Consider the following 14,196-nt stretch of genomic DNA (forward strand, 5'->3'; position numbering starts at 1 on the left):
ACAAGGGTTAAAAACTTGCGGCTCTTGATCAGTCAGTTAGAACTGAAGAAGCCTGCAGCAGGGGCGTAACAACACAGGGTGGCTTAGTGATTTTCCACTTGTCCACGTGGGTTTACTCCCACATAAATACAATTTGTAATGAAGTTGACTCTTTACTGTTATCGGATTTCCTTTTCAGGAGTTTACTAATGCCACACATGAAACAACAGCACAGCATTGCTGCCCCTTTTGTGTGTTCACAAAAAGGAATATTTCAGGCTTTGTTGCCTTGGTGGTAATAACTAGAAGATTAGAAGAAAGAGCCAAGGCTCTTTTCAGCCTTAGGCCATCTCTCTGGGTTACAACCCACGCGTAGTAGCACAATTACTCAGCTTGTTTTAAAAATGCATCGTCTATGTTTGTAGGATTTCACCATGATATAGCCATCTGAAGAAAACTTTTTAAACATTATGCCAGAGGCCTGCCTTGGATCTTCATTTTTGAATGTTTGTTGTTTTCATTTTCCCATTATACACAGATTTTACCCTGACCAGGTTTTCTGTTATCTCATGTATTGGTCAACTTGACTTTCAGGAGACATTAACACATAAGAGAGAGAGAGAGAGAGAGAGAGAGAGAGAGAGAGAGAGTAAAGGGGAGTCGAGCACACACACACAGTTTTGTAATATTTACAGAACTAACACAGAGCAGCCACCTCACACAGATTAAAGTGGCCAGTTGGGGGGATTTCTGTTTTTCTAAAAGCCTGATGAACAGAGGGACATCCAGAAATGATTCCAAATGATTTCAGCACAGATGGAAACTCTTTACACCATAACCTGGGAAACAAAGGTAGGCTTTTACTATTTAAACTGCTCTTGTAATGGTTTAAAAAGATATGTACTCCATTATTTTCTGCTGTGTTTGTTTGTTCAGGATCTGTGTGCACAATCAGAGTCGGGTCCAGAAGTCTCCCACTGTATCCACTGGTTATCGTGGGTTTAGGACTGCTAAACACTATTCTGCTGTTAACTGCTATTGTTATTGGGATTTACTGTGAGAACAACTATTTACCTTCCTTACCTACCTTTCTATCAATTGGTAAATATTTAAAGAAAACAGTAACTTGTTTTCTGAGTATCACCTAAAAGATGAATGAAAAAGTGACCCTCTTATCTCTGCTTGTCACAGGTGGTCAAGCCAGTGAGGTATCCGCTCCCCACCAAATAACAGTACAAGCGCTCATTGTAGAGGTGAAGCAACTTCAGGTAATGCAGACCGATGCCATCAAAGCTCAAGAGGAGGCCCAACAAGCACTAAAGAAAGAGCTCATGAGCCATCAGCAGCTGAAACTGCAGTTAGAGCAGAACAAGACCCTCAGCAACAACATTCAGAGGCAGCTCGAGACACTACACGTTGAGAAAGCAACACTGCAGTCCGATACATCTGATACAGGTGAGAGGCTGCTGCATTCGTTTTTCAATGCATTTTGGAGTTAAGCATTTTGTTCTTGCAGCGACTTTAACTCAAGTTCCTCTTTAACAGAAGGAAGTTGTGGACGATGTCTGCCTGGGTGGTTTTTAGCCAACACAACTTGCTACTTCCACTCTAAATCAACATCCAATCCCTTAAAGAACTGGCATGACAGCAGGGCGGACTGTATCAGGCGGGGGGCCAATCTGACTGTGATAGATAGCTTGGAGGAGCAGGTGAGTCCATGTGAAAAGCTATAGCGCTATAGACAATATATGTGAAACCTAATGATTTATTAGACATGCTGCACTCAGCATCTCATCAGTTGCTAGCTAGACTGGCACTGCTAATACATACTGTAAAAGTATGCCTTTAATTGTGATGTTGTTTAACCTCTCTTCACCTAGCTCAATCTTCACGAGGCCCTACCAAGACTGGATCCAAGCATTCGACCATGGTGGAGCAAGCCAGGGGGAGTCTGGTTTGGCCTTTCAGATATTCAGTCAGAGGGCAATTGGGTGTGGTTAAACAATGTGACTCTGCAGGGTGAAGGGTAAGAGCTCTAAGACTTCCTGCGCAGTGTTTCTGTGCCAAATGAAACTTTTTGACATTTTAGGAAATGTGCTTATTTGCTTTCTCATGTGTCATGTATGGTAAATATGTATTGTATGTAATGTTTTTTTTAGTGAAATTGAAAACTGTTCTTCAAAAATGAACGTGAATCATATTGCAATTTATGTCAAAATATTCACAGTATGACTTGTATTATCATATCATGCTGACCTAATAAGAAGAGTAAAACTTGGGTCTTGCTTTAGGTACTGGATACCAGGGGAGCCCAACGACTATGGACAGAGAGAGGACTGTGCAGCACTTATGGTCATGAAAAACCCTCGGGCAGCATGGTTTGATGCAGATTGCCAGGGGGAAAAGGAATGGTTATGTGAAATGGAACCCAACTAGTTGTGGAGGCTGACTTTTAGTCTGCTCAAAGACGTGTTAAAACCATCATATGAAAAGACCTGGTTGTTGTCCAGATCAGGATTTATTGTCAAAGGCTTTAGCTACATGTTCCAACAGCGCTGCACCTCGGAAGCCTTTAAAGCTAGGGTTGGTAAATTATTCTAGGAGCATGTATTGTTCTATTTGTAGAAAACCTCTTAATAATAACCTCCTTGGCAGGGATAACTTCCGAGATTGTGAACACGGTAAACATGATACCTGCTAATCATCAGCAGTTAGAGCTGTCATTGTGATGTAAGCATGGCAACATTAACACCTACCTCAAAGCAAAGCTTTCCTGAAGAACAACCTCCTAGAGCTGAACTCTATGATGTAAGCTTGACATACAGCATGTAAAACTGGTGCCTCACTGTGGTCTTTCTGAGTGTAATTAAAGGTTGAGTGAATGAAAAACATTTTTGTGACTGTTTACTCACTCATGTGACAGATATTATGGTTGTCACTGAAGGGTAGAGCTTCAAAAACGCATTAAGAATCTCTTTTTCAAAGCAAGAATGAGATTTTTGGGCAGCAGGGGGTGCAAGTGATTTATTTCTACTGTCTACACTTGAGAACATCAGTGAAAGGTTATTTATGACACTAGACACTTGAACCCACAAACGCACACTTTGTAAACCTGGATATGGTAACTGATCCAAGTGTAACGTTCATTAAAGAACTTGTTGTTAAGTCTATAGATAGGCCTTTCCAATCTGAACATACTGGTCAGATTGTGAAGTGGTGATGTGCCTAAAAGACTTTCAGGAGGCAATTTCACATTGGAAAGAGAAGAGAGTGGGATCACAAGCAAGCACACACGCTCTTGCACACACAGGGTTTTGTAATATTGACAGGACAGCTGCCTCACACAGATGAAAGGCCCAGGACCAGAGGGTTATCCAGACATCATTTCAAATTATGGCAACAGCACAGATGGTAATTCATCACAAATCATAATGTGAGAGGGAGAGTTTTCATACTGATAACATTGCAATACAGGCAAAAATGAGTTATTGTTAATGTAAGCACAAAGTCATTGATTGTATGAGTTAAAACAACCCCCGGTGCATCCTATAGTGTCAAAAATCATGTTTTTAATTTGATTCAAAATCATGTCTGTGGCAATAAACACGTGATGAGCATGGAGGTCCAACATATAAGAGGTCTATGAGGGAGCTAAGGCTGTGATGTTGGCAGCAACTGTTATGTCACCAAAATTTATGAAGGAATTACCGTTGAAAAGAACTCACATGACTTACTGGCTAGCTCCGCAAAAAACATTGTGTGAACTAAGATATCAACATATCAGCAGAAAAACACAACTTTGAACTTTTGAAGCCTTGCAGTGCCAGCATGATGATGCTTCCTTGCAGGGTTCCAAGGAAGAGTTGTGTAACATGAAAATGAACAAAGATTCATTTACTCAAACATGTGTCCTGTCGTTAATCCAACTATTAGATTGTTCAACATTCCAACACTTAAGGTCATTAAAGGTGTAATATGTCAAGTTTTTTCCTCGACAAGAGTGTGAGGTTTACCACTGGACTATATAAAAATTGGCCTATAATTCCAAGTTAAAGGAAAGTTTGGGGAAGTAACCCAATAAAACTTTCACTTTCATGCTCATGATAAAAAGCAAACAGTTCAGCGGTCTGTGTCCAAGGCACTGCAGTCATGGGGAATCCACAGAGAAGGACGTTCCACGTTCACTCCGAAATAATTGGACAAGGTATAGTGTTTGTTCTGCAGCATCTGACACATTTTCCGTCTTTTTCCTCTACTTTTCTTTTTTGTAATTATTAAAACGTTAGCAAATGAAGAGCTAAAGAGCTAAAAGGATCAATCTCAAATATATGCTCAACATATAACCAAGCCTCAGTAATTGTAGCTTTAAAGTCATATAACTGTAGCTTGATAAAAATGTAAAAACCCCCATGTATGTAACTGTTCAGATTAGTCAGAATACTCTGATTTTTTTGTGCATTATAATGAGTAACCAAGACATTTTGAAGTTATGAAACAAAATTAATCTAATTTCCATCGTATTGGCATGGTTCAATAACACGGAGTGTCACATGGAAAAAATATAACATTTTCTGTAATCAAATCTTGATTGTTTACAACATTTTTCTGTCCATTACAGGTGGATCCACTTTTCGTAAAAACAGAACAGTTTTACTCTGTCTTGGACTGCTGAACGTCGTTTTGCTGATAGCGGCTGTTGTTATTGGGTTTAACTGTAAGTTTGACAGTTGATTAAAAGTTTCATTTCCCTCTTCTGCAGAATTTCACTTTTACCAGTTAGCTGAATAGACACTTTCTCACACAAAAAATTGTGCAAGGTCTTGCGCAATATCTAAATATTATTTTACATTGATTATTAATATTTCTACACACTTTTAACAAAACAGACAACAAAAAAACAACTTTATTGTCCACACAGGACACAGTTTTATACACAGTTCTCGCTCTATTTTGTGACAATGTGTTTTCCCCTCTTCAGGTGCTAAAGTCAGAGAGGGTCCCTTCCATGTTTCACACCCAGCTGTAACACAGGTCCTCGATGAGCTGAACTATCTCCGTAGCAACCACAGCGATGTGATCGAAGCCGAAGAAGCAGCCAAGAACGCCTTCGAGAGAGCAGTTAAAAACCATGCACAACTAAAGGAGAAAATCGAGCAGCAGAAGACCATCAATGACAATTATCAGAAGCAGATGGAGGAACTGCAAAAAGAGCAGACAAATCTCCAGTCCAATATGACGGCTTTGGGTGAGAAAGAGTTGTATTGTAGTTGTTATTTAATAGTTAGTTAAAGTTAGAATACTGAAAAACTAAACTGACAAGAAATCTTTTATTTCTCCTAGAGGGGAATTGTGGCAGGTGTCTCTCTGGATGGGCTCTTCACAACTCGTCCTGCTATTACTTTTCTAGCATTGAGCCCTCTACTGTTACAAAAAACTGGCACGATAGCAGAGCTGACTGTATTAGACGTGGAGCTGACCTGATTGTGATCGACAATGAAGAGGAGCAGGTAGGTTGTAAACGAACAAGAAATTGTTGTCAGTAATAATGTTGAAATACATTTTCACATTTGCCCTTTAAAATGTGAATTTCTTGCTTGCACAGAGATTTGTGAGTGGCAGCATTGGAGACATGAGAGGGACCCAGGACATCCTAAGGAACTCATTCTGGATTGGTCTCACTGACACAGAGACAGAGGGGACATGGGTCTGGATTAATAATGTCACCGAGGTGGAACGAAGGTGAGAGCTGCACTATTACAGTCTCAATGTGGCAGGACTTATGGATTATGACTTTAAAAAATATATATTATTTGATTTTCTTAAGGTACTGGATGGATGGAGAACCAAACAACTCACACCACCATGGAGAAGACTGTGCGACTGCAGTTTATAGCCCCAGCAACCCCTGGAAGACCCGTAACGATATCAATTGTAACATGTATCAGAGACACTGGATATGTGAGATGACATCAAGCTAGAATCAGGAAGTGCCACTGAAGCAGAAAACACAAGCATATGTTTGTAATTCTTTGAATAAAAAATAAAACACCTTTAAGATTGATCTGATGAGTCTTGTGCATCTTTGGCCGTCCATTATTCTAAATGTATTTCAACATCAGAACCAAGATCTCATATGTAGAGATTTTATAATAAAGTGCAGCTCAATACAGTTTTTATTGACAATTATTCTTTCTTCAAAGGTTTTCACTATGTATGTGATAGGAACACATGGTTGGTTGCTATAGCACATCAGTCTACTTTCAGTCACCCTCTTTGGTCCAGATCAAATTATCTCAACAAATATTGGATGGATGACATTAAATTATGTACAGACACTCTTGTCCTACTCAGGGTGAATTGTAATAATTTTCATCATTCCTGCAAAACTACTAACATTCCCATCAGCCTCAGCTGAACTTAAGCATTAACAGCAAATGTTAGTATGCTGATGTTAACCTTTAGCTCAAAGTGCTGTGACTTTGTTAAACCTCACATAACTGCAAGCATGTCTGCAGGGTGTTGTTCTTCTTAGATTTACACAGAAAACAGAACTGAAAAGACAGCAGACAGAGGAACTACGACATCACATCCATACAACACATTATCTCAGTTATGAAGAAGTAGGATTCATGCAAACACACACATACAGACACACAAAAACACGCCAATGATGCAACCTATTGTTCCTCTGTGTTCTCCATACAACAGTTGATTCGCTGAAGGAAAAAAAACTGCTGTGCACTGAACATCATCAACTGATGAACAGTCAGTTGGGGTGGATTCATATTCAGACACACCCATCCTATCATGGATAATAAATCAGGAAGCAAAGTGGACAGAGCTGCAGCACCACAATGGAGAATCCACAAAGACGGACAGATGCTATGCAGAAAATATCATTCATACCAAAGTTGTCTCAGGTTTTCTTCAACAATGATGGACATTTTCGCTCTCGCTATCAAATACAAGGTACAACAAATAATGCGTTCTGCTTTTTTTCTTTCTCTCAGCAAATGAACCTGTAATTTTAAGTAAATTTATGCTGTCATTATTCAAATGTTACTGAATGAGGAGCATTGCTAATGTTATTTTATAAGGCAAGGCATTACTACCAAGCCTCAATTATTGTAGCTTTAAAGTGATATTCATCATAGAGAATCACCTGTAACTGTTATTAAACCCTAATGAATTACAATGTTCACAGGTAGAGATGGATCTAACCGGCTGGTTTTACTCTGTCTGGGACTGCTGAACTTTGTTTTGCTGATAATTGCTGTTGTTCTTGGGATTAACTGTGAGTATGACAGTACTCATAAAAGTGTCATTTCTCTCTTCTGTGGAATTTCACTTTGAATGACAAACCTGAGTTGCCCTTAACACAAGAGGCTTAATGCTGATTTTCGATTTATTTCAGAATGCTTTAAAAAATGCTGAAATTTGATTAATTTCAGATCATACTGTGTTACTTAAATACAAATAAAGTCCATTAGGTTTCACAAGGGTTTTAAAACAGCAAAGTCAAGCTTTAAAACTCATATTACTGAAGGACTTAAGGTTTTGTTTCAACATTTTTCTTTGAGTATAACAATTTTCACACACCTTCTCTCGCATTTCACAAATGCAGATCTGTGAACCTCCATAGTTTTGACACGGTTCTCGCTTTCTTTGTGACAATGTGTTTTCCCCTCTTTAGGTGCTAAAGTCAGAGAGGGTTCCTTCCATGTTTCACACCCAGCTGTAACACAGGTCCTCGATGAGCTGAACTATCTCCGTAGCAACCACAGCGATGTGATCGAAGCCGAAGAAGCAGCCAAGAACGCCTTCGAGAGAGCAGTTAAAAACCATGCACAACTAAAGGAGAAAATCGAGCAGCAGAAGACCATCAATGACAATTATCAGAAGCAGATGGAGGAACTGCAAAAAGAGCAGACAAATCTCCAGTCCAATATGACGGCTTTGGGTGAGAAAGAGTTGTATTGTAGCTGTTATTTAATAGTTAGTTAAAGTTAGAATACTGAAAAACTAAACTGACAAGAAATCTTTTATTTCTCCTAGAGGGGAATTGTGGCAGGTGTCTCTCTGGATGGGCTCTTCACAACTCGTCCTGCTATTACTTTTCTAACATTGAGCCCTCTACTGTTACAAAAAACTGGCATGATAGCAGAGCTGACTGTATTAGACGTGGAGCTGACCTGATTGTGATCGACAATGAAGAGGAGCAGGTAGGTTGTAAACAAACGAGAAAATGCTGTCAGTAATAATGTTGAAATACATTTTCACATTTGCCCTTTGAAATGTGAATTTCTTGCTTGCACAGAGATTTGTGAGTGGCAGCATTGGAGACATGAGAGGGACCCAGGACATCCTAAGGAACTCATTCTGGATTGGTCTCACTGACACAGAGACAGAGGGGACATGGGTCTGGATTAATAATGTCACTGAGGTGGAACGAAGGTGAGAGCTGCACTATTACAGTCTCAATGTGGCAGGACTTATGGATTATGACTTTAAAAAATATATATTATTTGATTTTCTTAAGGTACTGGATGGATGGAGAACCAAACAACTCACACCACCATGGAGAAGACTGTGCGACTGCAGTTTATAGCCCCAGCAACCCCTGGAAGACCCGTAACGATATCAATTGTAACATGTATCAGAGACACTGGATATGTGAGATGACATCAAGCTAGAATCAGGAAGTGCCACTGAAGCAGAAAACACAAGCATATGTTTGTAATTCTCAGAATAAAAAATAAAACACCTTTAAGATTGATCTGATGAGTCTGTCATTATTCTAACTGTATTTCAACATCAGAACCAAGATCTCATATGTAGAGATTTTATAATAAAGTGCAGCTCAATACAGTTTTTATTGACAATTATTCTTTCTTCAAAGGTTTTCACTATGTATGTGATAGGAACACATGGTTGCTATAACACATCAGTCTATTTTCAGTCGCCCTCTACTCAGGATGAATTGTAATAATTTTCATCATTCCTGCTAACATAACTACTAACATTCCCATTAGCCTCAGCTGAACTTAAGCATTAGCAGCAAATGTTAGCATGCTAAGTGGCTGATAACGCCAAGATGGGCCCTAAGGCCGCGTTCAGACTGCCAGCCAAAATCCGATTTTTAGCCCATCCAGATTGGAACTGGATGGCTCTTTTGAAGTCTGAACAGTCGCAAATCACATGAAATCCGATTTTTGCAAACCGACCTTGGTAACGCATTGCCAGCAAAACCATTGTTTTCCTATACTAAAGGTGCATCTTGCATGTGCTCCTTTCTTGCGTTGCATGTCACTTTTTCTTTTTTGGATGTGGATGAAAGTTAAAATATTCTTAACTTTTTAGCATAAGGTGCGGAGTTACACAGCTTTTTCAGTTAATTACACTTGATCGGCTGGTTGGGCACACAGCTCCGCTCCACAGGTTAATCACGCTGTTTTGACCTTCGGAGATTTTCACATTTTGTTCTAAGACAAATACACGCACATAAATACCCCATTTGGGAATTTTGAAGCTTTTACGCAAGTAATTGCTAACAAGTGGCTAAATGAGACAACAGCGATTGTCAGGGACATTAAACATCATCACTGTCAGGCCTGGACTAAAAAGAAGACTCAGATGCAGAGGTTTTCGCAGATCAAGCAGGCTTTTATTCTGTGAATTCACTTTTCAGCTCTTAAGACAGAGTGATAAGAAAAAAGGCTATCAACTCTAGACTATCTGAGAATAAGGAACAGGAGAAAATAAACAGAAAATCACTCCAAAGGGAGGAAACAAAAAGGCTGAAAACTGATCTACTCTGACGAGGAATATTAACAATGAAAATTTAATAACAAAAAGCGCTCCAAACGGAGGGAGGCACAAAGGCTATAAAATTAGGCTATACTATTTCTGAAAAAACTATGAAAACAAAACCACTCCAACAGAGGGGGAAAAAAGGTTACAAAACAAGGCTAGCTTAAACACTGCTCTGAAAAAATTACAACACAAAATCACTCTACTTAAGAGGAGACAAGGAAAAAAGAATACCAACTTAGACGCTGAGGACAAGAACAAGACAAGAACTGTGACCATGGGGCTGGAGGCACACGAACAAACGAGATACTCTGGCACAGGACAAAGGGAGACGCGGACTATAAGGCACATGAGGGTAATGGGAAACAGGTGGAAACAATCAGCGATCAGGGGAGACGTCAGACCGGTGACACAAGAGGAAGGGCAAGTGACCTGAAACGAGAGGAGAGTTACTTTTCAAAATAAAACATGACATTCACAAGACAAAAAAAATCCCAAAACGAGACACCCCTCACCGCGGTGTGACAATCACGCTGATGGAAAGTCAGGTGAAGTTTCGTAGTCCACAAAACATTTCTAAAGCTTCACAGCAAAACATAGTCGCAGCATTCTATTAAAGCAAAGAAGTAGATGGGGACTTGAGTAAAAATATGTATTTCTCCGGCATTGAATATGTTGTAGACATTTAAGAGTAATGGAAGTACACAACTTAGCAAAATATACAACAATGGTCTAGTCCTTTTAATGCCGAAATGTTGAATATTATATCTTTAAACAAAGATGATGAGCAAAGAGCAAAGATTATCTGTCAGACATCAGCACGCTAGCATCGTCATTGAGAGGGTTGAGCATGTTAGCATGCTGATGTTAACCTTTAGCTCAAAGTGCTGTGACTTTGTTAAACCTCACATAGCTGCAAGCATGTCTGCTGAGTATTGTTCTTTTTAGATTTACACAGAAAACAGAACTGAAAAGACAGCAGACAGAGGTACTATGACATCACATCAGTCCAACACATCATCACAGTTATGAAGAAGTAGGCTTCAGACACACCCGTCCTATCACGGATAATAAATCAGGAGGCAAAGTGGACAGAGCTGCAGCATCACAATGGAGAATCCACAAAGACGGACAGACGCTGGGCAGAAAATATCATTCATACCAAAGTTGTCTCAGGTTTCCTTCAACAACGATGGACATTTTCGCTCTCGCGATCAAATACAAGGTACAACAAAAATGCATACTGCTTTTTTTCTTTCTCTCAGCAAATGAACCTGTAATTTTAAGTAAATTTATGCTGTCATTATTCAAATGTTACTGAATGAGGAGCACCTGTAACTGTTATTAAACCCTAATGAATTACAATGTTCACAGGTAGAGATGGATCTAACCGGCTGGTTTTACTCTGTCTGGGACTGCTGAACTTTGTTTTGCTGATAATTGCTGTTGTTCTTGGGATTAACTGTGAGTATGACAGTACTCATAAAAGTGTCATTTCTCTCTTCTGTGGAATTTCACTTTGAATGACAAACCTGAGTTGCCCTTAACACAAGAGGCTTAATGCTGATTTTCGATTTATTTCAGAATGCTTTAAAAAATGCTGAAATTTGATTAATTTCAGATCATACTGTGTTACTTAAATACAAATAAAGTCCATTAGGTTTCACAAGGGTTTTAAAACAGCAAATTCAAGCTTTAAAACTCATATTACTGAAGGACTTAAGGTTTTGTTTCAACATTTTTCTTTGAGTATAACAATTTTCACACACTTTCTCTCGCATTTCACAAATGCAGATCTGTGAACCTCCATAGTTTTGACACAGTTCTCGCTCTCTTTGTGACAATGTGTTTTCCCCTCTTCAGGTGCTAAAGTCAGAGAGGGTCCCTTCCATGTTTCACACCCAGCTGTAACACAGGTCCTCGATGAGCTGAACTATCTCCGTAGCAACCACAGCGATGTGATCGAAGCCGAAGAAGCAGCCAAGAACGCCTTCGAGAGAGCAGTTAAAAACCATGCACAACTAAAGGAGAAAATCGAGCAGCAGAAGACCATCAATGACAATTATCAGAAGCAGATGGAGGAACTGCAAAAAGAGCAGACAAATCTCCAGTCCAATATGACGGCTTTGGGTGAGAAAGAGTTGTATTGTAGTTGTTATTTAATAGTTAGTTAAAGTTAGAATACTGAAAAACTAAACTGACAAGAAATCTTTTATTTCTCCTAGAGGGGAATTGTGGCAGGTGCCTCTCTGGATGGGTTCTTCACAACTTGTCTTGCTATTACTTTTCTAACAATGAGCCCTCTACTGTTACAAAAAACTGGCATGATAGCAGAGCTGACTGTATTAGACGTGGAGCTGACCTGATTGTGATCGACAACAAGGAGGAGCAGGTGGGTTGTAAACGAACAAGATAATGCTATTAAGAATATTTCAATAATGAAATAAATATTTATATCCTGTACTTTACATTTGAGCCCTTTAAAAGGTTTAATCCTTGTTTATACAGAGATTTGTGAGTGACTGCCTTGAAAACGTGAAAAGTGGCCATTACATCTTCTGGGATGGATTCTGGATTGGTCTCACTGACACAAAGAGAGAGGGGACATGGGTCTGGATTAATAATGTCACCGAGGTGGAACGAAGGTGAGAGCTGCACTATTATAGTCTCAATGCTGCAGGACTTATGGATTGTTATCGATTACTTACTTGAATTATTTGTTTTTTCTAAAGGTACTGGATGGATGGACAACCAGACGACGATGAATGGGGGGAAGACTGTGGGGTTGCAGTTCACAGCTCCAGTAATCCCTGGAAGACACGCTTTGATGCCAGTTGTCAGGGCGAACAGAGACACTGGATATGTGAGATGACATCAAACTAAAATTGAGAAGTACTGCTGAAGCAGAAAACATATGCATATGTTTGTAACTCTTCAAAAAAAGAATAAAACACCTTTAAGATCAATCTGATGTTCCTGTGAATTTTTCAACTGCAATTATTGTATTCATTTCATTGTATTATTGTTATAGTAACTGTATTCAACAGTCAGCACCAAGTCCTTATATGTACAATTTATAGATGAAAGTACAGTTCAATGTGATTTTATTGATGACCATCTATATTAGAGACATTCTTTACATGCCAGCCATTCTCAAGGTTGGCACGTTATGTATATGTGATATAGCAACATAACTGTCTCAACAACTATGTGGAGTTCCTCAAGTGTCAATTCTTGGGCCACAAACTTTTATTCAACATCTACATGCTCCCCCTTGCTCAGATTATGGAATATAATAACCTCTCCTACCACACTTATGCTGATAAACCACAACCCTACATAACAGTGTCACCACATGACTACATCCCCCTTACAATTGTGGAATAAGTGCATCAAATAAAACAGTGAGAGGATGTGAAACTGAATACTGAGAAACCTGAAACGGTTGTTTTTGGGCCCAAACAAGACAGGTTAAAAATCAGCCCACTACCACCTTAAAAACTGGCAAGAATTAAATAATTTCTGTCCAAACAAGACCCAGAAAAACTTGTTCATGCATTTTTGAGCAGGCTAGACTACTGTAATGGTGTGTTCACAGGCAGAGTGCGAATTATACAATGACAATTGGGGGGGGTCAACATTTTCTCCAGGGTGTAAAGGGAACCCAGTGCAGCGCAGGCGCGTGCTTCAGTTAACAGAAGTCTTACAATCCTTACAGTATCTTGCTTGTTCAACTGAATGTCTGCAGTCTGTAGATGATGATAAACCAAAATTTAAACCATTTTACAGTTCATGGGGCACATAATGTACCACACAAACAACTTTTGCAGTCAGGCAGTCACCAACAAAGTATTGTAGATCCAAACTGCCAGAAACTGCCAGTGGCCAACACTTTAATATAAGTCCTAGCTTATTAGTTGAGAACAATAGGGTGTGGTAGTCATGCATTTTATCAGTTTCTAAAATTAGTATTTGCCTGAATATCTGATATGATGGCAATACATCTTTGTAGTCTCCTTTCCAACTCACCTTGTTACTACTTGGTCCTGCCTGCTCACTCTCATCCTGTCCTCCCTCTGCCTGCTCACTCACAATATCTCCCCCTGTCTCCTTAATACAACAGCACATACATGTAAAATTCACCATTATTCATGCTATAATGCTCAGTATTAATCCTACATAACAACCACAGAAAATACAGGCTGCACTATTAAGTCCTCAGTTTCAACTTACTCCTTTTTTGGCACCAAAATAGTGCCTGATATCTCCTCCTTTCCTCTTTGAGAATAAATTCTGAGAATAAAGTCATCTGTCAGACTTCTGAGAATAAAGTCAGAGACTTTATTCTCAGAATTCTGACTTTAGAGTCAGAATTCTGATTTTATTCTCAGAATTCTGACAGATGAG

At 39.3% G+C, this 14,196-nt stretch overlaps 4 protein-coding genes across 6 annotated transcripts; all 4 read left to right on the top strand.

Annotated features, from left to right (window-relative positions):
- The first annotated feature begins 692 nt into the window (after positions 1-692).
- On the top strand, positions 693-2,870 carry LOC141010683 (C-type lectin domain family 4 member E-like). 3 transcript variants are annotated; one of them, XM_073483744.1, is made up of 6 exons: positions 693-831; positions 916-1,080; positions 1,171-1,434; positions 1,525-1,688; positions 1,860-2,005; positions 2,271-2,870. In XM_073483744.1, exons 1-6 carry the CDS (start codon positions 771-773, stop codon positions 2,413-2,415), a joined length of 945 nt encoding a protein of 314 aa, XP_073339845.1. In that variant the 5' UTR covers positions 693-770; the 3' UTR covers positions 2,416-2,870. The 3 variants fall into 3 exon arrangements, with proteins under 3 accessions (XP_073339845.1, XP_073339846.1, XP_073339847.1); XM_073483745.1 differs by having other exon boundaries at positions 694-831; positions 916-1,035; XM_073483746.1 differs by lacking the exon at positions 916-1,080 and having other exon boundaries at positions 694-831.
- Positions 2,871-4,120: 1,250 nt separating this feature from the next.
- LOC141010826 (uncharacterized) lies at positions 4,121-6,040 on the top strand. The gene is made up of 6 exons (XM_073483940.1): positions 4,121-4,183; positions 4,598-4,693; positions 4,958-5,224; positions 5,320-5,486; positions 5,582-5,718; positions 5,804-6,040. The coding sequence occupies exons 1-6, from the start codon at positions 4,129-4,131 to the stop codon at positions 5,955-5,957; spliced, it is 876 nt and encodes a 291-aa protein (XP_073340041.1). The 5' UTR covers positions 4,121-4,128; the 3' UTR covers positions 5,958-6,040.
- Positions 6,041-6,815: 775 nt separating this feature from the next.
- Positions 6,816-8,755, top strand: LOC141010819 (uncharacterized). The gene is made up of 6 exons (XM_073483929.1): positions 6,816-6,948; positions 7,184-7,273; positions 7,673-7,939; positions 8,035-8,201; positions 8,297-8,433; positions 8,519-8,755. The coding sequence occupies exons 1-6, from the start codon at positions 6,834-6,836 to the stop codon at positions 8,670-8,672; spliced, it is 930 nt and encodes a 309-aa protein (XP_073340030.1). The 5' UTR covers positions 6,816-6,833; the 3' UTR covers positions 8,673-8,755.
- Positions 8,756-10,893: 2,138 nt separating this feature from the next.
- LOC141010988 (uncharacterized) lies at positions 10,894-12,755 on the top strand. Its single transcript, XM_073484173.1, has 6 exons — positions 10,894-11,014; positions 11,164-11,253; positions 11,653-11,919; positions 12,015-12,181; positions 12,298-12,434; positions 12,522-12,755. Exons 1-6 carry the CDS (start codon positions 10,900-10,902, stop codon positions 12,670-12,672), a joined length of 927 nt encoding a protein of 308 aa, XP_073340274.1. The 5' UTR covers positions 10,894-10,899; the 3' UTR covers positions 12,673-12,755.
- The last annotated feature ends 1,441 nt before the right edge of the window (positions 12,756-14,196 follow it).

Source organism: Pagrus major, chromosome 16, assembly GCF_040436345.1.
Source record: "Pagrus major chromosome 16, Pma_NU_1.0".
Classification (NCBI taxonomy): domain Eukaryota; kingdom Metazoa; phylum Chordata; class Actinopteri; order Spariformes; family Sparidae; genus Pagrus; species Pagrus major.

Bases quoted from the DNA above. Each gene is read 5' to 3' on its own strand.
- LOC141010683 (XM_073483744.1), top strand. From the start codon at position 771: ATGATTCCAAATGATTTCAGCACAGATGGAAACTCTTTACACCATAAC. The intron at 1,081-1,170 runs GTAAATATTTAA...TGCTTGTCACAG, and splicing joins ACCTACCTTTCTATCAATTG to GTGGTCAAGCCAGTGAGGTA. The intron at 1,689-1,859 runs GTGAGTCCATGT...CTCTTCACCTAG, and splicing joins TAGATAGCTTGGAGGAGCAG to CTCAATCTTCACGAGGCCCT.
- LOC141010826 (XM_073483940.1), top strand. From the start codon at position 4,129: ATGGGGAATCCACAGAGAAGGACGTTCCACGTTCACTCCGAAATAATT. The intron at 5,487-5,581 runs GTAGGTTGTAAA...TTGCTTGCACAG, and splicing joins TCGACAATGAAGAGGAGCAG to AGATTTGTGAGTGGCAGCAT. The intron at 5,719-5,803 runs GTGAGAGCTGCA...GATTTTCTTAAG, and splicing joins GTCACCGAGGTGGAACGAAG to GTACTGGATGGATGGAGAAC.
- LOC141010819 (XM_073483929.1), top strand. From the start codon at position 6,834: ATGGAGAATCCACAAAGACGGACAGATGCTATGCAGAAAATATCATTC. The intron at 8,202-8,296 runs GTAGGTTGTAAA...TTGCTTGCACAG, and splicing joins TCGACAATGAAGAGGAGCAG to AGATTTGTGAGTGGCAGCAT. The intron at 8,434-8,518 runs GTGAGAGCTGCA...GATTTTCTTAAG, and splicing joins GTCACTGAGGTGGAACGAAG to GTACTGGATGGATGGAGAAC.
- LOC141010988 (XM_073484173.1), top strand. From the start codon at position 10,900: ATGGAGAATCCACAAAGACGGACAGACGCTGGGCAGAAAATATCATTC. The intron at 11,920-12,014 runs GTGAGAAAGAGT...TATTTCTCCTAG, and splicing joins GTCCAATATGACGGCTTTGG to AGGGGAATTGTGGCAGGTGC. The intron at 12,435-12,521 runs GTGAGAGCTGCA...TTTTTTCTAAAG, and splicing joins GTCACCGAGGTGGAACGAAG to GTACTGGATGGATGGACAAC.